The sequence below is a fragment of the Blennius ocellaris genome (assembly GCF_963422515.1).
Source record: "Blennius ocellaris genome assembly, chromosome: 16".
Taxonomy (NCBI): Eukaryota; Metazoa; Chordata; class Actinopteri; order Blenniiformes; family Blenniidae; genus Blennius; species Blennius ocellaris.
The window spans coordinates 7,913,574-7,936,558 of NC_137665.1; the positions used below are offsets into that span (position 1 = coordinate 7,913,574).

Sequence of the window (22,985 nt, forward strand, 5' to 3'; positions counted from 1 at the left end):
AAAATAACAAGATTGCCTTACATGAGATAGTATTCCTATAATACAATAAAGTCTAAGTTGAAGGTGAGGAAATGAGGAAGGACAAGAAACGACAAATTCGCCAACACATCTTTACATTTGATCTAAATCTTAACCAATGCAAAGATTTTTATAAGTTATTGCCATTAGTTCAAAATTGAATAGGTTGAATAAATACTGTTGCCCTGTACAAGTGGTAAATATACACAGAGATATTGCTCTTTTATAATTCTGTGTTGTGGAACTATGGAAAAGAATAAGTTTGTAGTTCCTCCCACTCATTTTCAAATTTGCATGTTTTTAGCATAGTAACTTTATCTTCTCGTATTCAGAGATACAAAGTCCATTCATAAGTGAGGCATTGCAATTTGTGTTGTGAATTTGTTTTTACACTGATTCTTTAATCAGCTCGGTTAGAGCTGAACATGGTTTCAGTGTTCAATCCAGCATATAAAATAGGACTTAGTAGGCAGGTCCAGTATTTTTGCTTGGATATCAAAGACAGCACTGATGTAAACAATCCCAAATTTTCTTGTCCGTTATATAACTTCTCCATAATTCATCCAGGCTTGAACACCAGTTATGGAAAAGTAGAAATGTGTGCTTGTTTTTATAGAAAATTTTATTCAACATACATTTTCCAGCAAAAAGGCAATATACAGGAATAGTTGTCGTACACTGCTGCTACACTGAGGATTTTAAACTGGAAAAGATCAAATTAAGGTGTGATTCTGCAGGTTATCTTTGTACTGCATTTTTTTTTTTAACAAGACAAACCAATGCAGTTAGTTTTTGAGAAGAAAAAAAAAACAACAATCAAAATGTAACAGAAAAAAAAAATGTCAATGGTACATCAGGAACGCAAAAAAAAAGGAAAAAAAAAAGAAACCTACACACAAGAAATATGAACACCTGGCTCCTTCTGTACCCAACAACAAAGGCGTGTGTTTCTCTTTAATTTTACACGTTCATAGTTTTAAATATACAATTCTTAAATGTTGTCTTTACAGAGCCAGCTATGCGCTATTATGGGGGTGCATTCCATCTGTGCTTTAAAAGGAAAAAAAAAACCCAAAACAAAACCGGAAAAATAATAATTCGTAGGGCTTAAAGTGTTTTACATTGCTGGTTTTTGTCTCTACACAATCCTCAAACCTGTGGGGCTCTAAGTGTCTGCAGCTCCCTACCAAGCACAGCGCGGTCACTGCTCCCAGCCAGGTTCAGTCAACAGGGACGACGGGAAGGAGACCAAGCTCGTGTGTGCGCGTTTGCAATCAGAGGAGGAATGACTGAGAAAAACATTGAACAACCCCCTTCCCCCCAAAAAAACTAAAGAAACTAGAGAGAAAGTCAAAGGGGATATTGTTCGTGCATGTGTGTGTTCCTAAAAAAGCAACCAAGCAACAAAAAAAATGTACATTTTGCCAGTCCTGAGAAACCTCTGACGCTCAAGATGAAATACAGACAGCTCTGCTCATTTATCCCAATTTATTTTTAAACAGATGCCATTTTGCAGATTTTATTCTCATTTTATTATACAAGATCTGCAGAGAGAGACAAAAAAAAAAATCCATAACTTTTTCCCTCCAACCAAACTAAGAGAAAGAATTGTGTGTAAACTCAGAAATACTGTTTTTTTTTTTCTTTTCTTTTTTCCTGTTGCACTATGGGATGGAGGAGCGGAAAACAACAAGAACCGATGGGGGGGGGGGGGGCACTCGAGAGCTTGGTGGTGGATGTCAGCTCACTGGAGTTGGTTTTTTTTTTTTTGCAAAAACACATTTCCTCTGCAAAAAAAAGGGCTGTCGGCCCCCTCTGTCTTTTTTTTTTTTTTTTTTTTTAAGTCAGTCCTCGTGAACATCCCTCCCATCAAACTGCACACAAGTAGCGCGGCACCTCTTTCAACAACTCTATTTAAAAACTACCCCTCAGAAAAAGTGAAGGAAAACAGTTGAGTGACGTGGTGGGAAAAAGGGGAAGAAACACCCCCCCCACCCACACACACAAAAGATCCTCTCCCCTCTTCACTTTCTTAACTTAAAACACAACTTCATCTTTCCCACTTCCAAACAGGCAACAAAAAGCAGGCAATGGGTAGAGAAGCCAGAAAAAAACAACCAAATAGCCTCAAACATAATGGAGACATTTAAAAAAAAAAAAAAGAAAGAAAGAAAAGAAAAGAAAATATAAAACAAAATAGACAGTCAGGAGGTGGTTGGTGCAATTTATTTTGTGGTTGACGAATAATCCATCAGCTGCAGCGAGATCCGTGTCACTAAAGACGTAGTGCCGGTGTAGAGCTGTAGAGGTGTCCAGGCGGCCTGTTAAAAGTGATGATTACACACACGCACGCACACGCACACGCACACACACACACACACACACGCACAAGCGCACACACCCGAACGGTCTCTTGCACACAAACACGCGGGCGCGCACACGGTTGGTTACAGTCTGTGGTTATGGTTTGTTAAAGTAGGTAGGGAAGTGGAGCAGGAGAGGAGGAGGAGGAGGAGGACTTGGAGGTTGGGAGGGGCAGGGCTGCGGTGTTTGTTTTTTTTTTTTTAGTTGTGGATCTTGATTGCTTTCTCCAGGTAGGTGTAGCGACCTCTCTTTGGAGCTTTGTTGAAATGATCCAACCCGAGCCAGGGGCGCGGGTGGGACATGTTACCTGGTGAGGATACACATCGGAGAGGAGGGTGAGACGCGGCTCAACACCGAGGAGTGATGAAGAACGGCAGCAACGGTACAAATAGTCACTTCGCACCAATCGAACCACCATATGATATTAACAAAATAAACTAACCGCCAAATCTTAAAAATGATTTACTTAAAATGATCCATCTTGATGATGAAGTTATGCCTCACTTACAATCTCTGTTGCCGCCTCGTGGCTATATGTGGTCATTCGTTTCACTTTTCTAATCTGGCCAGTGACTTTATTTATCAACTTCCAATGTGTTAATAAATATCACATTAGCACTAGCTATTAAAAATTAGTAAAACTAAATAATGCATGAAACATGTCAAGAGGGTGTTTAAAAGAAATGTACTTTGTTTGGGGGGGTGAGGATTTATTTTCAAGTTTTTAAAAAGTCATTTAAAAAAATGACCCCATGGAGTTCCAATGTTTAAAATCAACAAATATTTAAAGGATCAATCCCCAAATGCTCAGGATGGGTCAGAAACACATGTGGGGAGATCAATGGAGCCTTGGTGGAAGGGAGCAGCTGAAACATGTCAACTAAACAACACACGTGACAAACCAAACAGTCAAACGCCAGAGGATTCGTTATCGTGATGCTTATGAGTTTGCAGCATCAGTCAAACATTAGTGGCACTTCTTTCCGCACGAGGGGCAGGACATACCTGGCTGTGGTTCAAAGTCCTTCAGGTTCACCTCGTACTCATCCTCAGTGATGTACTGATGCCGGCCCATCATCACAATCGCAAACTTGAACTGAGAACACGCAAAGACACGTTTTAACTCGCGTGCCCATGAGGCTGAATGGATAAAGAAGTCAATGGAACAAGGTTTTAATGACGCGTACCTTTTCAAATTCTTTCTCCTGGATGTCCAGCATGGTCTGGATCCTCCTCATTACCTCCCGAAACGACTCACCCTGCAGAGAGACGGCAGGTGAGACACGAGCAAATGCGTACAGAGACAGAGAGAGAGACAGAGAGAGAGACAGAGAGAGAGAGAGAGAGAGAGAGAGAGAGAGAGAGAGAGAGAGAGAGAGAGAGAGAGAGAGAGAGAGAGAGAGAAGCAGCAAAAACACACCTGTCTGATCTTGAGCAAGAAGGGAATCCCAAAGGTGCCAAAGACTTCCTTGTGGAAGTGAGCGACGGGGATCAGCATTTCGCTGTCCTTGTCCAAGTCCACCTGGTCCAGAGGAATTTCCTGGAAAGGAAACGGAAGATCAAATGAAAACTGCACCGAGGGTGACATCTGGTGGTTGATCTTTTTCGTTGTGCTGTGATGATGTGTGCAGGGGAGGAAGCTGTCGATATCATTACTGTTACAAAACTTCCAGCTGGCAGAGGTCGGGGGCTGCAGCTTAGCTTTTAACAAGTGAGTCAGACTCTCAGTTCATTAAGTGGAAAGGAAGTGAAATGCCTAAAAATAACCCGCAGAGACAGGAACAACAGACACTCACCTCTATTCTGAAGGTGCGGCTGGCAGCAGGAGATAAACATTCTAGCAGCTCGTCCTCCTGGTGCACCCCGATGATTTTATAGCTTACTATCTCTAACAGCCTGCAGAGGGACAGAGACGACACACACACACACAAATGATTGTAAAATAGTTCGGAGCAGAAAATCACATTACATGAGGGATTACATGAAAAGAATTCAACATAAATAACAGGAGGCGGCATCCCAGCACTGATGACGGCAAGGTTAAGAATATAAGATAAGGGAGTACAGGCGGGAGTTTCTGCATTAATAATAATCCCAGACCTTGAATACAACTGCCCAGGAGAAGAAAAAAAAAAAAAAAAAGACAAAAAGAAAATACCACATGTGCTTCTGATATCATCAATATATTATATTTCTGTACAACAGTAAAACATTTCCTGCCCAAGGCTGAAAAAACTGCTGTGATTGAACCCAGATACACTATGATGGACGATACCTTTCTCGACAAAAATATTAACTTATGAATTCAGTCTGGACTCGGTTCAGAAAAACACTACACATACCAAAATACTTGAGTTCACATAAACCAAAACTGAATTATCTGAAAGTCCAGTTGTGGTGGTTTTGGATTTCTCCACAGCACGCCTCAATACAACAGTCAATCCCACATAGAAAATCCGCACCAGGATTATCAAAATGTATCCCATCATAAGCAAATGATTCACTTTTGCCTTCAGACAGGGCGCACACTCCGTACCTGAGCTTCTCTGAGCCTTTTTCAGACAGCTCCACTGCCTTTTTACATTCTTCCAAAAGGTCCCGCACACAGCCGTGCTTGTCAGGGTAGAGGGTGATCTCCTGCAACAGACGCATGCGCATCGTTCCATCACATCGTCGCCGGAATCGCACAAACGTTTAACTCGGTGTGCAAACGTGTATTACCTCCTCTCTGAACTGACTGTTGAGCCATATGGATTTAAAACTCTTCCTGTTCTCAAAGTCCGTAATCTTCATCTTCAACTGGAGACACAAAAGAGAGGGGGGAGAAAAAAACAAACTTTAAGTTGCCGATTAAAAGTCCTTATATTTGGAGTTGTAATCACCTCCTAAAACGGAAATGTCTTCATTTGTGTCCATGATACAAAAGCTGGTCCTAATTAACTTGGCAACTTGACAGAAAGCATCCAAATCAGAATGGATGATTAAAACAGTTATTCCAAATCAAATGTGCTTCATTTATCATAACCAGATGTGTGTTAAACCTTCAGGCAAAAGCAAAAAATAAAACCCCAAAAAAACCCTTTTCAAGTCTGACAAAGCCTATTTTTCCACTGATATCAGTTTATGACGTGATCAAAGATCGTTTAAGAAGTAATTACATAATGACATAATATTACATGGAGTCCAGGTGATAAACCTCAAGTGCATTTGGGCCCAAACAATTCTTTGAAAAACATGGGACACATAAAGAAGAGTGAGAGAAGAGCCCACCTGCTGGTAGTAGAGTTTCTTGGGCTGACGAGGTTTGAAGAATTGCAGCAGGTCCCGCAGCGTTCCCTCATAGTTGTGTCTGAGAGGATTCCCTGGACCGTCCCTGTACCTGGCCACCACACCACCAGGCAGGGGGGGAGGACAACGGAGGGGAGTGTGGGGGGGGGGCAACAGAGCGACGGAGAAGGGGGGGAGGGGCAGAGAGAGAAAACAGCCGAGTGGACAAGGAGAGAAAAGGGGGAGAGAGTGGGGTGAACAGCAGGGTAAGGCAAGAAAATTTGGAGCGGTGCAGGAGAGAGGGAGGAAGCCGAGAGAGCCAGAGAGGGAGGAGTAAGAGGAAAACAACAAAGACAGGTGGGGGGGGACAGGTTACGCAACATTTCTACTGACAACTGAAGACTATCAGTTTGAAATGATCAGAAAATACAAAACCGACGGGATTCGACTGTGAATCGCCTCAATAGCGTGTGCCCGACTTAAAAGTCAGCAAATTTCTTTGCTCGAGCACAACCGCTTATAAGTCGATGCTATATTGTTGTTACGGTCCGAAAGCATGCAATTCTTTTGCACGTATGGATGAGACAAGCCTCCTACCCCTGTGACTTGAAGAACTGCAGCAGCATGGGGTCCGTGTTCAACCTCTGCGCTACCGTCTTCGCCACCTGACAAACACAAAACACAGCCATTAGGGGCGACTCTCACTGCGGGCCTGTCGCACTTCATCTGCTTCACCGCGCTGAAATGCCAACAGGAAGGGGGAAAACACTTGAAACGAAACTTTTCCTAATACACCAAACCCCTTGCTTAAAAGAGCAATCCATTCCCTCCCGTCTGAAGAGTCTTAAGTCAGTATATTTTAGGACAAAAGGGTATACCGTCTGTTCCCGTTTGCCCGAGCTAATGCAAACACACTGTATAATCACCCAATTTCAACTCCTCCGTCATTAAATATTAATCAGCACCTGGACCGATCGTACCTGGAAATAGTTCATGCGGTTCGACAGTGTGACCACAAAGCCGGGGTCGTTGTGGATGGTCTTGTCACAGAAAATGACATCCACCCGGTGGTAGAGATCCCGGAAATAGTCCTTGGCCGTCGGCAGCTCACTGCTGTCGTTCTCTGGGTCGTCCCTGCAGCGTTTTGTGGGGGAGAAATATCATTGAGGAACCGAATGTGCAGCGTTTACAATTGGAAGCAATAAAAGGCAACAGAATGGAAGAACCAATTCAGAATTTATAGGTCACTTAGGATTTATTCAAAACTTCCCGATCTTCAACCTTATTGAGAAGAATTCTACCCTGGGATCATCGGAGATGAGCGGAGGCAGTTTAGCTGGTTTAATAGGAAACCCTCCTGCAGTCTCATCTCATCAATACTCAACCAAGCATCTATTTTCTTAGTATGCACTAAACATACTACTGTTAATCCATCCATACATGCTTCTCCAACACGTCTATCTGTAAGTATAATTTGATTAATCTGTCACAACAATCTCATAATGTTGTGCACAATAACGTTTCCAATTGTGACACTATTAAACATCAAACTCTCGCTGGAAATGGCCAGTAAGGATGGATTTGGGCACCTCGCTAACACAGCTTATCATCTTTCCTTTCGGGATTCTTTTAGAACTGAAATAGCTAACCCGAACCATTTGGGCTTCGCTACTTTCATTTTTCACAAAACACCATCTGTGAAGTGTCCAATGCGCTGTGGACCAATTGGATCATAAACCGTCACACCACTTCGTCTTCCATTGTTTTTCCTACCATGGTTATATTGCATAGCATTCAGATGTTTTGGCTCGTTTTTACCAAAAAAAATGGGGGGATTGCACGTACCCAAACAGAAGCACCTGTCATCGACCTCGAAGCAAATAAGTTCTTGACTGTGATCTTTTATCAGCACCAACATCAATTTCGGAGTAATCTTACACATTTAAACTAATTAGCTAAACTGTGTGGTTAAGAAGTGGAAGTTAGGACAGCTTGGTGCTTAATGTGACTGTATCTGCTTCTCTCATTTGCCTGGATGAGACCATTGAGGGTCTTTTTGCCCCTGAATGAGGTTCAGACCCTGATTAAACAATCAAACATCTGGATACATCATGCAGGGAAGGACATTTCTTTAGCACGGCTACTTGGTCCAACGGCAAGTCAGCACAGAATATGATTATGTAATTGTTCCGAGTTGAAAACAAGTGCAAAACGTGCACGGAATGCGACCCATAAAACTCACTTCTGGAAGACAATGATGTCCCCGTCCATGAGCTCATCCAGGGCCTTGTCCAGAGAGACATCGTAGTCCTGTATCCGCTCTGTTAGATTGGGCTTTACTTCCTGGAAAACACAGCATCAAGGGGAATGTTGTCAAACCGCATCGGTCAAGCGATTATATTACAAGGATTTGGTGTCAGATATTTAAACAAATCAAGTGTAAAGAAAAGTAGATGGTCTGTATGTGACGGCGTGAAAGTGAGTGGATGTGAGTGTGAAAAGCAAGCGAGGAAGAAAATACAGAGTGTGCCAGAAAGTGAGTCCCATATATAAATAGCTCACCTCATAGAGGATAAGGCTAGTTTCCTGCTGAAACCCTGCTCTCTCACACATGACTGGAAGCAGGTCTCCTGGTTACAGCGAGAAGAGAGCAATAACAAAGAAATTCATCTTTCAATTCAAGCATTTCTACCATCGATATGAGACTACGAAGAAAAATCGACACATAGAACTCACTTATTTTGCAGGATATAGGGGTGTAGATATGTCCACAATAATTTAAGCTTCTGGTTTTGGGGTCATACATCTTCAAAAACAACATGACATCATCTGAAAAGGAGAGAGAAGCAAAGTTCAGCTGCAGCAGATCGTTGGCAAAAAAAAAAGTCACATTATGGCATCAGTGTTGGCATTTCTCTCACATCAGTGATTTGAACCTGTGAAGCAGCATTTCAAGTCAAATGAGACAATCTAAGGGTGTGGGCATCGTCATGACTCGGGATGTGCAGGACTTACGGTCTTTGTCGAACTTGGGTAGCGTGGCCCCGCTGGCTGCCATCTCTGGATCCACCGTCTCCAGAAATATTGTCCAGGGGTTTTCATTGTCACTCAAGTCGATCATCTGAAGACGAAGCATTTACATTTGAAAACGTTCGCCACCGAGCCCATTTACAAGGCTAATAAAAATCTGAAAACTGCCAACAAACAGTTCATTTTAAGATTTATCGTTGGAAAACAGCCATTTCCTGATAGAGCATATCACGTTACGCCCTTTATGTGATCATTTTGATTATAAAAAGGTGACAGCACCCATTTTTCTTTCAAAGCACAACCAGTTATTGTCTAATAACTTTAATTGATTAGTGTCTTGTGCTTAGCACAGTCGCCACACTCAAACCTACCGATTTGTTGCAGTCCGCCTCGTAGTCGAGCATGGCAGGCCGCTTTGTGCCGTTGCTTCGGGCCTGCATGGGCCACAACCTCATCTGCTCCTGGGGGAAACCCTGCAGAACATCAGCATGTCAGTCACTGTGTTTTCATTTTCTGTCTGCTCAACAATGTCTGCTGCAGACACAACGTGACACAAAAGCTCCAGCGACACTGTTCAGGAGGAGAAATCCAATTTTGCGTCACTTATTTTCCCCAGCTTTACAGCGAGTTGATCAATGCATGTGTCAATACCGACATCCATCCCCTCGCCGAGACTCTCACCATGGTCTGGGAGAGATTCTGCACAAACTCTTGCAGCGTGGAACTCTTCAGGACTTTGAAGACTGTGTATTTGACTTTTTCCTCGTCGTACATGTCGTTGCCCTGATGACCACAGAACTGGTCCTCTGTCACCATCTATTCAAAGAAAGGAGATGAACAAACTCAAATATAACCGAACAACAAAAAAACATGCAAAAAAAAAAAAAAGAACATGAAGTTCCATTGCAGTAACCCGGCACCAAACTCTTGACTGGATATATTTGATTAATCGAGTTCAGAAATGTTCAAATCTAACAGAGCTTCAAGGGAAGTATTAAAGTAGCTGTGTTTTGTTTAAAGTGGCACCACTGATTGAAAAAGCAGATTAAAAACAAATTTCATACTCCAGAAGATGTGATAGATGTTATGTGGTGTGAGAGTTTAAACATTATAGTTTGTGGAGGAAAGCAAACAGTGTTCACCTGATGGGCTTTTTAACAGAATAACCTGCATGAACAGATTCTATAGTTCCCATTTCAACGGCACCATGCAAAACAGATGGGAATGAGAGCACCTGCTGTTATGACTTGGTTTTATAGAAAACCGTTGTAGTAAACCTGTGAGTGCTATTGTAAAAACCCAAAGTCTCAACTAGATTCACAAATGAACCAAGATTTTAATTCAAAAACTTAAAGCATACCCAATTTTCCACATATTGCAACCGACTGTTGCTGCTTTTCACACAGATGTTTTTTTTTGTACATTTCCTCTTCTTTGGATGGCAAACAACTGATGCCCACAAATTCTCAAAATAGAAAATATATCGAAATATTTTATACCCAACACCATTAGAGGATGAATTGCTTGTAAATACAAAAAAAACAACAACTAAGAAGTATTCACAAAACGACAAATGACGGCGACACTAATATCCACGGTCATAAAATTATTGACAGTTTTATGAAAAGTGGCAGGTTTATTCCAAGGTTTTAACTTGACATAAGAATATGCTTTATGATGGGAACCTTTACCAACATCTCAATTAACAATTAAATTCCTGCTGTACCGATAAAGTTGATCACCACCACTGTATTCATAGCAAAGTGGTTCTATTTTGCATAGTACTGTGTGTGCAGACATGTTTAATCACGTGCTGTAAAATTGATTCGTACCAAGCAACAATGGGACCAGTGCAATTCAATCAATGAAGAAGCACGTGAGCAGCACTTTCTGGTTTCCTACCTGGACCTGCATGTAGAGGTGAGCTTCTTGACGCTCCTTCCTCTTCTGTGCCTCCACCCTCTTTTCTTCCTGCAGACGCTCCACCAACTGCTGAGGGATGTCCACATCAGTCATCGGCTGGAGCACCTCACCTGGGACACAAGAGGAATCACAAATCAGAAACTACATGAAGTTGGGGGGAAAAAAAAAGAAGAAGAAGAAGGAGGAGGAGGAAGTGTAGCACTCACTGAGCTTGGACTCGCGGATGTAAACCAACATGTAGGCGTTGGTGCAGTGGCGGACTGAGAGGTCGTCGTCGTGTCCACCGTAGTTGTGTTCTATGGCCTCTTCCTTGGTGCACCGTGAGACGACGTCGTCATCAAATTTACACCACTGCCGAGGTTGAATGGTGATGGGAAGAACGGCAGGGATCAAGGGCAGAAATGAAGGGGACAAAGAAAAGAGGAATAGAAAAAGAGAAAACCAGAAAGCACTTAAGACAATCATTGACTTTAAATCACTTAAATACTTTTACTGAACCCCATAACTAAACTACACTTTTCCCACTAAAATAAAACATTTTATGTATAAGCATCCATTGAGCCTGTGGTAAGTGAATTATTGTACGAGTCCCTTATTAGTTGATCAATTTATTAACCAAAACTACAGAATAGTGGAGAAAAAGTTGGGCCTGAACTACGCTGTAGAAAAGTACACCACTTTTACGTACCACATAATTTTGTAGAGTGACTTCTTAATATGCAAATATAAATAGAAAGCATCTATAAACAGCAACACTTTCTGCATATCCATAATTTATTGTCTCGCTAAGCAACAAGATAAACATCACAATTTATATGACAAGATGTTATGACAACATGTCTACATTAGCTTAAGTGCTTCATATCAACTGGATGTACTCAAATGTGCTGGTGTTGGTGAAAAGTGGAAAAGCATGCAGTGGCTCCCTTAACTTAAGCCCAAAAAATGTGAAGCCCATCTACTCTGCCAAAAATCCCCTCCCACAAAAATATTTGGTGAAAGGTGCATAAATAAAAATTGTTCTCACTATTGGTTCCTTGACACTCACTTTGCCGTCTCCTTTCGGGTTAAGGTAGACGACATAGTGACCGCCATGGTTGTCCCCGCTGTGCACTAGCACAGCGTGGAGGATGTAATTGGCTGGGTCCTTGGAGTCTGGCTTCTGGAGAAACTCATCCAGAGGTAACTGGTCTGGAAACTCAAACCTGTTGAGCAGAGGAAAATCAAGATGCCGTGAGCACAGATGGAAGCGGTGGGAGGAGAAGACGAAGGCATAAATGACAGAATTGGGGGTGTGTGAGCACATTTACATAACAGCAGGGGCCGAGGCACAGACCTGTGTCGGCATCAGGAGGAAAACTCGGCATATTCAAACAACAGTGCTGAAAATGTCCTTTAAGAGAAGGCTGTTGTGTGTTCGTGTTCTGAAAGTCTCACATTATTTTAATGGATCGTTATTATCATTAGTGCCCACGAAGCTTTGCATAATATGATAAGGACAAGAGGAAACCATCTCCAGGACTTCCTTTCTCACCGTCATGGAGCAGGAGGTCAGGACTTGCTCTTTAGAGAGCGACTGCTCAAGTGACATTTCGGAAAATCGACTTTTTCTTCTCTTGTTAAAATGAACCAGATTCTCATCAATTATGTCCCAGTCGCAGCTCCAGACACAGCGACTGTCTGACTAAGTCTGCCGTGGAATCATCTCTCCTGGATGATGTTCTATAGTTGTTGAAACCAATATAAAGCATGTCCTACCGGTCATTAATCTTGATATTTTGGTCAGTCTGTGGATCGTACATGAACCTCATCAGCTGCAGATGAAGAATCGGAGGAAAGGTGAGGAACTTGACTCCTTTTTCGGCTTCCTGCAGAGCAAATGGAAACACGTCAGACACCACTTCAGAGCATCACCTTGACAGTCAGTCAGTCTTCTACTTGTCAACACAACTTAAACGCAAACAAACATGGAGCCACTCACATCTCAGATTTTCTTGTTTTAATTTAAACCATTTACTGTTTCCAAAGCAAGCAACAACCGACCTTCCTTAAAGAAATTTTTGTTGTTGATATAATTCAAAGAAAACTCAGGCTTTCTCGAGCTATTCAACTCAATTCAATACACAAATGCAGAAGGAAGTGTTTTTCAAGCTCCAACAATTGGCTGGAATTTAAACTGCACACAAGCACCTAGCAAACTAACTTTCCTTTAAATGATCTGGAAATAATACAAAAGTAAAACTGAGCAAAATAAAGATGAACGCATAAAAATGGGTTACACTTACCTGAAGCCCGTGCTCTCCCGCATCATATTTGTTGTCACCGTCTAACTGTTCAGTTGCAACATAATCTTTGAATGACTCGAAGACTGAAAAAGGCCAAGAACACGCATCAAGTTAAGAGAATGCCCATACCGACAACAAGCACATGCAAAAAAAAAAGCAAGAAGTGGTACTGCTACTCACTGTTTTTCTTTCCTTTTATGCTAAGCTGAATATCATAGTAGTCCTCTATCCGTTCAGATCGGTAGTCCACATGCTTACACTGGATATACGACTGCAAAGTAACACACACACAAATCCACATGAGTCAGAATGTAGGATACAATAAGCCCAAAACATTTTTCAAAGGGGTCAAATCTTGATTTAACCTCGTTCTATTCTTACATAGACATTCCTTCAGGCTACATCCTGTACAAAGTTAGCCTACTTTGTCACCATGTTTACAGAAGGTACAGAATGATACATGCTGCGAGGAAATGACCAAGCAGAAAGAAAAAGAAAAAAAAGAGTTTGCAAGCCTTTATCTACGAAGGTTATTATTTCATATTTTTCAAACTATAAATGAGTCAAATTGGGATCTTTATAAATACACAACACATATGGCCTAAACTATTAAGTGAACTGAACTAGGAGAAGAAAACTAGCAGAATACGTACCACCATTTTTCCTCGGAAGAGCTTTGGGATCGTTCCCTCAACGCAGGTTCCTTTCATTTTGTTCTCCACATTGTCCAGGAGCTGGAGCGCACATGCATGTATCAGTGATCGTTCAGCAAGTGCACACACGCGTGCATAAATACGTCAGTCTGAGGAAACTCACCACTCTGCACAACTCCTGTACATCGTGTTGCATGAAGCTATCTAGTGTTTCCCATCTTCACATGAAAACACACAACGAGGCAGTTAGACATAACCTCAAGCAAAGAAGACTTCTTAAATAATACTTTTTACATTTAACTTGGGAGATTTCAACTACTGAATAAATATTAGGTTAAGCATTCATTGTTTAAAGGCGAAACACATCTCGTCAGTCAAAAAATAATACAACTGACCCGAAGGACTTGGTGAGTTTCTTGGTGCCAACAGGCTTGTCGCTGTGTTGCAGCTCATAGAAAACCCTCTGCAGTGCCAGAGGAACGCTCTTGGATGAGTCGTCCCCTTCTGTAGGCATCATGTAGACCGCCTGGGAAAGGAAAGCGTCATGACCATCAACAGCACGACAAAAGGACAGAAAAGCTCTCAAACGGAGGCCTACAGATTTCCTAAAATTCTGACGTCAAGCTGCTGATAGAAAGATCGACAACCTCAATGAAGCACAATGATGTGCATCGGCAACTAAATAAAATCAATGTCCAAACAAAAACAGAGCTGCAGATAACCGCCTTTATGAGCAGGCCAGCAGGTTGTGACCCTATCTTGTTCATTTATTATCCGTGAGAATCTGGTGGGTTACTCCTAATGCGTTCCATGAAAATTAAAGCACCCGCTTTACTCTGAAAACTACTGAAACAACAATATAGCACATACCCGCCGTAGCTGGTTTGTGAAGAAGAGTGTCTGTAGCAGGCTATTCATGTAGCAGGTGGCTCCCTGGTTCTTCAGTCCAACATATCCTGTGTGTTTCTTTGAGTCCCAGCTGGTTATACAGAAAGGAAATAATATTACATTAATAAATCAAAGCCTGAATTACAAAGAAAAGGGTTTCTCGGATCAATGCCGAAAGCTTCAAGAGAGAATTCCACGTACGCCACTCCATGTGGGGCATCAGCCTGGACGTAGACTTCAAATGTGACTTTGTCATCGTCGATGAAGCCTCTCTCTGGGTCAGTCACATCCTGAAACAAAGCACCACAAAAACTGTTTTGGACAGGAGGAAACAAAAGTCTCACAGGTAAAAGTAAATCATAGACGTTCACAACATCGCAATTCATGGGACAAATCAAATATATAAAACACATCTGTCACAATGTGTTAGGACTGTTTAATGGTTTACCTCCGAGCTAAAACAATGATCTTGTTGCCGGTGTGAATTAAAACAGGCGTTTTTGTACTTACACTCCAGGACATGAAGTTGGAGAAACCCCAGTCGTTCTCTTTGTGGAAGAACAGGTGACTGATCCTGCGACTGAACGACTTCTCGTCGTCTTTGTAGTTGATGATCTTCAGCATGGCCTGTGCATGGCAAGACCATGACCTGAAACGTCAACAAAACGAGGTTTAAAGGATGTATTCGTACAGTGAGAGACAGGCAGCGTTGCTTTCTCCAATTTTGATAAATGAAAATATAGAAATCATGCAAGTTCTTTTATGCTAAGACACTTTACTTGTGCCTTAAGAGAAAAGGTCTTCTTGATACATGACTGTTTTACAAAAAAGTACACAAAACGCAGGTAGTGAAACAAGGCCTTGGTTGCAGATTTGACTCCCTCCAGCCATAAAAAGTGACGAGACGAGTTGAGGAGTCATCCACATCATTCTCGAGCACGAAACATAAATCTTAACATGGAGATGTAAACAACCTCAAAGCAACCGTATTTGATCTGTAAATCAAATTTCTATTAAGTCTGCAAGGCAGACTTAATAGAAATTACAGCTCCGAAAAAAACGATTTAAAAGGCTTTGAGCTTTTGTAGTTACAGGCGTGTTGATTACCAACTGCTCTCACAGCAAAGAGAAAAGCACTACTGAACACCTTCATTTGACATCTCGATCAGTGATCTAGTAACAAACAGTAAGGTGGTTGGACGGTCTAATGTGAGCTGGTTTCCTTTTCCCCACATTAGATTGATGTAATCAAAACAAACACACTATGAGGCAGCACGATGTTGTTGGGATACATCTCCAAAACAACCTTTAGCTGGATAGAAAATCAATCATGTCCTCAACCTGGAAGGCATAACTATTTCAATGTTTTTGTGTTCACAAATAGCACAAGCTCGCCTTGCTGATAACTGGAATGACATGTATCGACACTGCAGCATTACAGCATTAAATGGCTGCGCTGAGCAACACCAAAAGTCTGCAGTCGTGAGCACCTGAACTCTGCGGTCTCTCAGTTTCTCCAGCCATCATAATTTTACTTGTAATCTGTAGTTTCGATTCGGTTCCTGTGCCCACCTTTGTACATTCAAACATCATCCATATTTGATGTTTACCGGGCTGCCTTATCTTTCTGCAAATGTGAACAAATTCCATCCCATCGTTGCAGCACGTTCAACAAGATCACGCCTTAATTGCGAGCATTGAAGAAACATATTCCATTTGTCAAGTAAATTATTTCAATTATGACGTGGCAACCCACAACACAACTGACTGCAACCGTTCACAACACAGCAAGTTTAATAAACAACCACAGGTACTGCCGCCATGCACCCTGAACGAAAAGGACACTCACGTGGAGTCAGACTCGGCGTTGCACTGCAGAAAGAAGCCCACGCTCTTCTGGTGTGGCCGGTCAGGATAGAAGCGAGGCATGACCATGATCTTCCACGGCAGGTTCCGAACAAAACAGGACGGGCTGAGCACAGACTCGCTCAGACGGCTGAAGCGCTCAACAACAAATCGGAATGTTGCCTCTGACCGCCAACTGGTGTCTGTGAACGCAGGGAGGACAATCAAAGGAAAGCAGATGAGAAGACGGTGAAAACAAGCTTTCCCTAACTCAGAAGAAAATGACCGCGTGTCCAAAAGGGCCTTCAGCTTGGTAAATACTGCAACAGTGTAACGGGAGTCACGACAGTCTGTCTTCATGTTGATGCACTCACAGAACAGAAATGCAGAAGAGCCAGCTCCACATATATTTTTGAGGTTTTGACTCAAGTCAGTTCAAGTATGAAATGTATATAATGTATCATGGTGAAGTCTTTATCTTTTATATCCGTGCTATAAACTGAAATTTAAAAGCAACTATGTCTCACTCGCTGATCATTGCTGACATGCTTCCATTCGTGCTTGAGCTTGTTCCTCATCTTTTACGAGGTGACACTATACCTGCATGTCAGTGCATACTTTATATAGAAAACAATAAGCACAATAAAACCTAAATACATCGCAATATAGTCATTTTTGTGTTTCATTCTGCCCTTGCTACCTTCCTTTTTAGTCACAGTACAAGTTTGAAAACATGAGATGAAGTGTTTGTGTTAGTCCACATCCTCCTCACCATCCTCCATGTCCTCCTCTGTATTGTTGTGTCCATCTGCTATGGCCACATTACCATTGATCACTGGGTTGGCCGGGATTCTTGGAGGGTCATCTGTCTCCCCAGCTACAAAGAGAGAAAAAACAATATGATCAGAGTGCGTCAGGGTGTGTGTGTGTGTGTGCGTGTGTGTGTGTGTGTGTGTGTATACAGCAGCACACGGACAGATAGAACAGACGTCTCATTTTTCATATGAACGCTTTTGCGGTGCTACAGATGACAAAAGCTTTAGAAATGTGGAAGCAAAAAAGCAACAACACATGGTCAATAAAGCAGAGTTGGAAAAAGAAGGTCCTACAGAAGCTTTAAAATGGTTTAAAGACAAACACAGGAGCTCTACAAGACTGAAGAAGTATATTTAGACAGTGTGCTAAAAACAAAACAATTTCATCTTTTTTGTAAAGAATTAATTCTAAACGTTTTTATACTGTAGAATATTTAATCATAGAGAAAATAAAATATTTTGGTAGAGGCACAATTTGGGAGGGTCCCCATCCCCTTTTCTTTCATGTATTGGAACCATCCTGCTGAGACATCATGAGAAGTCTCTTTTCCCGACTCTCTGAACAATGTAACTGTGTGTGTGTGTGTGTGTGTGTGTGTGTATATACCTAACAAAAGACCAAGCAGAGCAACAGCGGGCTAGGTAATTATGGATACACTGCAGGATTAAGCTGCAAGTCATCACTCAAACAAAGCACACGTGCACAGAGGACACAATTTATCCCAGCCAAATGAGGCGGCTCACTGCACAAGCTATCAAAACACGGCGATGACAGAATCAGAGGAGCTTTGAGCTGACTTCCAGGAGAGGGAAAAATCTGTCTAAACCCTGTGATGCTGACAATGATGCTACAGAAGCCAGATTTGAGCGTAACAACAACGCCAGCACGATCGCCGTCATCAAATGCGCTGCCTTGTCAGTCAATCTGTGAAAGAGCACTTTCAAGTGCAGCCGTGCTCCTCGTCTTCCAACAGGCTTACAGGCACAGTTGTGCAAGTAAACCTACTGGTCGGGTCCTTTGGGAAGCTGACCTTGTTTCCCCAAATGGATTAAACCCAGCTAATGGGGTCTGTCAGTCTCTATGACAATCTTGTCCTGCCGACCATATCAATCTATTGGAGAATGATGAAGTGAGTATCAATAGGCCTGTCAGTAAAATCTGTACAAGTCAGAGCTGGATGTAGGAGTTAATGCCTCTAAAATAAACATCACACATTTCAAAGAAATTAAGACACTTCCTATAAATAGTTTGGGGGGGGGGAAAATAGCAGCTCAAAATAGCCGCTGGAGTTGAACTGCAAATGTAACCTTTATCATTTATCCATTCTGAAAACTGAAAGAAAGTATTCTAATCTGTCTTAATCTTTTAAAGTCCAGAGCTTTTAGACTGGAAGTCGAAGAACTGATTTCTATCATAATTGTCAATGTTTCCCTATAATATACATTCATTCAAATAAAACGGGAGAGCTTCAGACATATCGCATCTCAAAGGCACAACTCATCCTTTTGCAGTGACTTAGCACTAAGTGGAGAGAATGCCTTTTTGGTGCATCAGACCAAGCTTGGATATGTTACTAACTTTTAGAGATAATACTGACTGAGGGAGTCAAAACATTAGGATTGAATTGTGACTTAACACTCTCAATTCTACTTCAGAAATTATATTAAAAAAAACAAAAATTTTAATGAGATTTCAAAGTAATAATGATGAAGTGGAAACAATGAGTTATCATCGGTTGAAATAACACTTTAATAAAACAACAACAAAAAAACCACCATACATTTGTAGGACAGGTTAAACTGTGCTGCAGCTGTGTAGCCTTGCACCATAAAGGAAATGCAGTGTGTCTGTTGCCAGGGCCCATAAGAGAAAGTTAGAAGTTTTATTATGACAACTTGTTTTCACTGCCCTTGTAAGGCTGCAGTGCACTGATGGAGAACCACAGAATGGTTAACAAGCCCCTAAAGTAGAGAGGGTATAATAACATGTGCACCTGCAATCACTATATCAAGGATTAAACTCAATGACGGGAAAACTGGGTTTAAAACGTATTGTATATTGTATTCGCAAATGAATATAAAATAAAGACAAATGAGTACGTGTTGGTGAATAACAGGCTGAGTGTAAGAGCACAAACAACACAATCACCATACTGAATGACGCAGTGAGGCTGAGGGCTCCATCCACCGTCTACGAGGGATAAAGTTGACATACATGTAAACTTAATATAAAAACACAGGCTGGGTGGATGCCCGGTGCGTAAAATGCTTGCAACGCACCGCAAGAGCCGGCCCGGAGTCGAAATCGGACTAACAAAAACACAGATCATTAAAAATGGCGAGCTCCATGCCTTTTGGTCCTCCATACAATGAAGCAGCAAATCCCCGCGCTGTCCGTGTGCAGGCCTGGCTTCGGCTTACCCGCAGCGGCGACTACCGTTACTTGCCAGCACTGTCGCGCGTTTACCGCAACGTCGTGACAAATGTCAACACATCAAGTTTGCAAAATAACTGGATCGTTAACGTGGGGTGGTCGGGATTGCCATTGTTCCCGAAGGCAGAGGTGCTAAACACGGCGCACGATGAGCTGTTCGGCAAATTCGGGATTGACGCATCTGCGCTTCTGTTAGCCACCTAGCAAACACCAGATCTGTCTGCAGGCCTTTATTAGCCAGCATAAGCTGGAATTACGTGGTACGGACGGCCGGCTATGATTAAACTAAGCCGGGCAATGTCCCGATAAAGTCAGTGCATTGTAACGCTGGGGAGAATCTGCAGAGGGTTGAGAGAATTACGCGGGGGAAGCTGGCGAGGCCTAACATTAGGCGATAGCCCAAATCGAACGATGCAAAATACAAGCCTCCATTTTGGAACGCCACACACCCCCTCCGTGAGGGTTAGCCGGGAGCTACCTAGCATGCTAGCCCACGAACGCACGTAACGACGCAGGCCTGCGAGCTAAACGACTAGCTCGCGACTAGCTGTCCCACTAGCGATGCCAATTGCGTTTAACAAGTTTTAATGGCCACATAAGTTAATAGTAGTTCTACGCGGCCCCGTTGGCCATGCAGTAAAAAAAAAGCCCATTTACTAATATTAATGGCCGCAAGGTACAAAATGGCCAGCAGGGAGATTTCACCCTTTACATATCGGATATCTCTCGCTACTTCTAAAGACCCGCATTTAACGTCCGAGCCACCACACGATGCTAACGCACCGGATTTTCGCGGCTGGCTCAACATTTTTTCTCTGAAATGTTAAACTATATATTCAACGCTGTATGCACCTTCTGGTGGCCTTTATGTTGATCCATTTTGTTTACATCTAAAGAGACACGCGGGCGCATACAACTGTCAAAATCCAGCAAAAGCTCAAAGTAAAAAAAGTAGAGGTTCCGTTTAACCCTGCCATTTATCTACGTTAACAGAAGACCACGAAGTGCAGTGTTTACAAACAGTTATGGTACCGACTGGCTGCAGGTCCCGGCGTCCGTGCATGCGGTGATTGAGCAAACGGCACCGGGCAACATGTCACACAATCAGCCATCCCGGACAGTTTATTTAGAAATACCGTCTGCTGAATGAATGGCTGCCGAAGCTGATTTTTAATGGCGTCAAAGTATAGGACCTCGATCTTACGTGCAGTTGGAATTTAACTGCAACATCTATTAAAGACGTAAACGCACCGCTTGCTTATAACGCAAAATGAGGTCAGCTCCACACAAGTATGCTGCAACGGACGCACAATCAGCAGAAATGCGACCGGCTATCCGGGCTAGCTTCGGGCCTGCGTGTTTACTGTGATGTTTAGGTCCAGTCTGCACAGACAAAATTCATTTTTTTTCCGCGCAGTTGTTCAAGTGCAAAACACAATACAGCGCAGAGACGGGTTAACTTCCATCGGGGCCATTGCTTACCTTCCATCTCCATGTCCTCCGGCTCACTGAGCTGCTGCTCGCCGGCTTTCTGTTGCTGCTGCTGCGTGTGGTGGTGGTGGTTCATGTTGGCAGCTGTTGTTGTTGTGGTGGTGGTGGAAGTGATGCGGTGCTGCCGGTTATCTCTGTTGTCCTCGACCTGGTCCACGGTCGGCTCGACGGGGAGCCGGGTTCTGGATTGCTGGTGAGGTGTGGTGGGATGCGGAGGTGGGGTGGACAGGTCGAGCCTCGGCGGCCGGGCCTGCTCTGCTGCGACCTCGGCCTTGTCCGCTGTCAGCGCCGGGGAGTGAGGAGGGGAGGTCGGCGGGGGAGCGGGTAGAGAAACGCGGACGTATTTGCTCGCTATTCGCCCAATCTCGGCGCCTTATGTGGGTGCGAGGGGTTGAGATGGCTGGACTGGGGCTCCGGGGAGGGAGGCCCGCTGAAATTACCTAAATCAATCCGGCTCTACCCCGGGAAATGTGGGGCAGTGCGAGAACTCGCAGCACGACTCGCACCGTGAGGAACAAATAGGCTGTTTCGAGCTAGCCTGTCTGAGCTACCTGACACTGGGTAGCCAAACAGTGAGATTGCTGCAACAATAAAAACAACGGCTCATTTGCTAGAGACACATTCAACAACTTTGCCTGCGATATCCCCAGTCCGTGCGCTCCTCCGATTGTCCCTCGTCTGGGGGGGAGCGGAGGAAAAAGCTATCCATTCAAACCAGTTTCCAACACAGAATAGCACAGCTGTGGCCCGACATAAACCAGTTTCCCCCAAAACCGCCCCTGAAACGATCAACGACGAAGCGCGTCAGCTCGGTGCATTTCTAGCTAACCTCTGGCGGTGCGGCGAGGAATGTGCCCGGTCATACAACGTTTAGCCTGCGCGGCGCGGTGCGGCTCTCTTCTCGCCCGTCCCGTTGCTCTGTGATGTGTGGAGTGTGAGGGAAAGCTCAAAATGGCGGTCGCGCTCTTCTCTGAAATGTCACATCCGCATGGAGATCCAAACACGGCCCATCCCCGGCAGGCAGGCAAGCGGGCAGGCAGGCTCTCCTCCAGGCCGAGGGACATCACTCAGACCAGACAGTCCACCAATGAAGCACATCACTCACATAAAACTAAAATTCATTATCACACCAAGAGAGAGAAAACAAACAAACAAACAAACATCGTGGTGAAATCTGCTGGAACAGGCCCGATACAAGCCTTCAGAAATGTGTAAACAAACAAAAACGCTATCATGACGTTAATTCCCACTATGTATTCAGAAAATGTAACAAAAAAAAAAAAAATACACAAAAAACAGCTTTAAACCACTTATTAATATTAACTTCCAACCTTATTTTCCCGTTTTTTTTGTGGTTTTTTTTACAAAATTGTTTTATTCTATATTTTCCGCACATTTAAATCAGATTGGGGAAATCCCTAGAAGTCAATTTAACCCGAAAAAAAAGTCCAGGTCTAAATTTAACAGGTGATTTCTGAGTATAGGTGCTATTTTAATATTTTATCATTAAAACTGTATTTTTAAAAAACTTCATTCAAATTTACATTGTGGTTATAGTGTAAAGTAGGACATCATTAGATGTTTAGTTAAACTATTTGAAGTATTTAATCTGCGATTTGGTTTAAGGTGTATTTACCCAAATTGAAGAACTTTTTACCCAAATATATTACTACTACACACTGACTAATGTTAATTTTAAATATGAATTTTCCTCTAATACTACGAAAAAAATGCACTAATTTGAGTCATAAATCCAGTGAATAATTTGATAATGCAAATTCTAATTGATTATAAAGAAAGAAAGACATTTTACCTCTGAATCAATTTAAGTGTTATGGCTTTTTTGAAGCGGGACATGAAAACATAACGAACGGTCATTGTAAAGTTTCTTTACTTGAGAATACCATAAATCCTTGAACAGGTAAACGAACGTTTTAAATTTGAATGACTGTCACAGTGCGGTTTTATTTTC

At 42.7% G+C, this 22,985-nt stretch overlaps 1 protein-coding gene across 2 annotated transcripts; it reads right to left on the reverse strand.

The window, feature by feature from the left end:
- Nucleotides 1–622: 622 nt before the first annotated feature.
- On the reverse strand, nucleotides 623–21,378 carry usp7 (ubiquitin specific peptidase 7 (herpes virus-associated)). 2 transcript variants are annotated; one of them, XM_080511445.1, is made up of 31 exons: nucleotides 21,005–21,378; nucleotides 17,046–17,150; nucleotides 16,278–16,476; nucleotides 14,939–15,077; nucleotides 14,630–14,718; nucleotides 14,411–14,519; nucleotides 13,936–14,066; nucleotides 13,704–13,758; nucleotides 13,541–13,621; nucleotides 13,068–13,158; nucleotides 12,888–12,970; nucleotides 12,361–12,470; nucleotides 11,630–11,807; nucleotides 10,809–10,953; nucleotides 10,582–10,712; nucleotides 9,361–9,495; nucleotides 9,051–9,152; nucleotides 8,665–8,770; nucleotides 8,386–8,478; nucleotides 8,212–8,279; nucleotides 7,892–7,992; nucleotides 6,630–6,783; nucleotides 6,247–6,314; nucleotides 5,653–5,761; nucleotides 5,104–5,181; nucleotides 4,919–5,019; nucleotides 4,179–4,278; nucleotides 3,803–3,922; nucleotides 3,570–3,641; nucleotides 3,388–3,478; nucleotides 623–2,689 (listed from the first exon to the last, which is right to left on the reverse strand). In XM_080511445.1, the coding sequence occupies exons 1-31, from the start codon at nucleotides 21,087–21,089 to the stop codon at nucleotides 2,583–2,585; spliced, it is 3,336 nt and encodes a 1,111-aa protein (XP_080367571.1). In that variant the 5' UTR covers nucleotides 21,090–21,378; the 3' UTR covers nucleotides 623–2,582. The 2 variants fall into 2 exon arrangements, with proteins under 2 accessions (XP_080367571.1, XP_080367570.1); XM_080511444.1 differs by having other exon boundaries at nucleotides 5,653–5,755; nucleotides 21,005–21,228.
- Between the last annotated feature and the right edge of the window lie 1,607 nt (nucleotides 21,379–22,985).

Coding starts and splice junctions, on each gene's coding strand:
- usp7 (XM_080511445.1), bottom strand. CDS start 21,089: ATGAACCACCACCACCACACGCAGCAGCAGCAACAGAAAGCCGGCGAG. Junction 5,762..6,246: donor CAGTTCTTCAAGTCACAGGG/GTAGGAGGCTTG, acceptor TGTGGTGGCCAG/GTACAGGGACGGTCCAGGGA. Junction 3,479..3,569: donor AGGAGAAAGAATTTGAAAAG/GTACGCGTCATT, acceptor GCGTGTTCTCAG/TTCAAGTTTGCGATTGTGAT.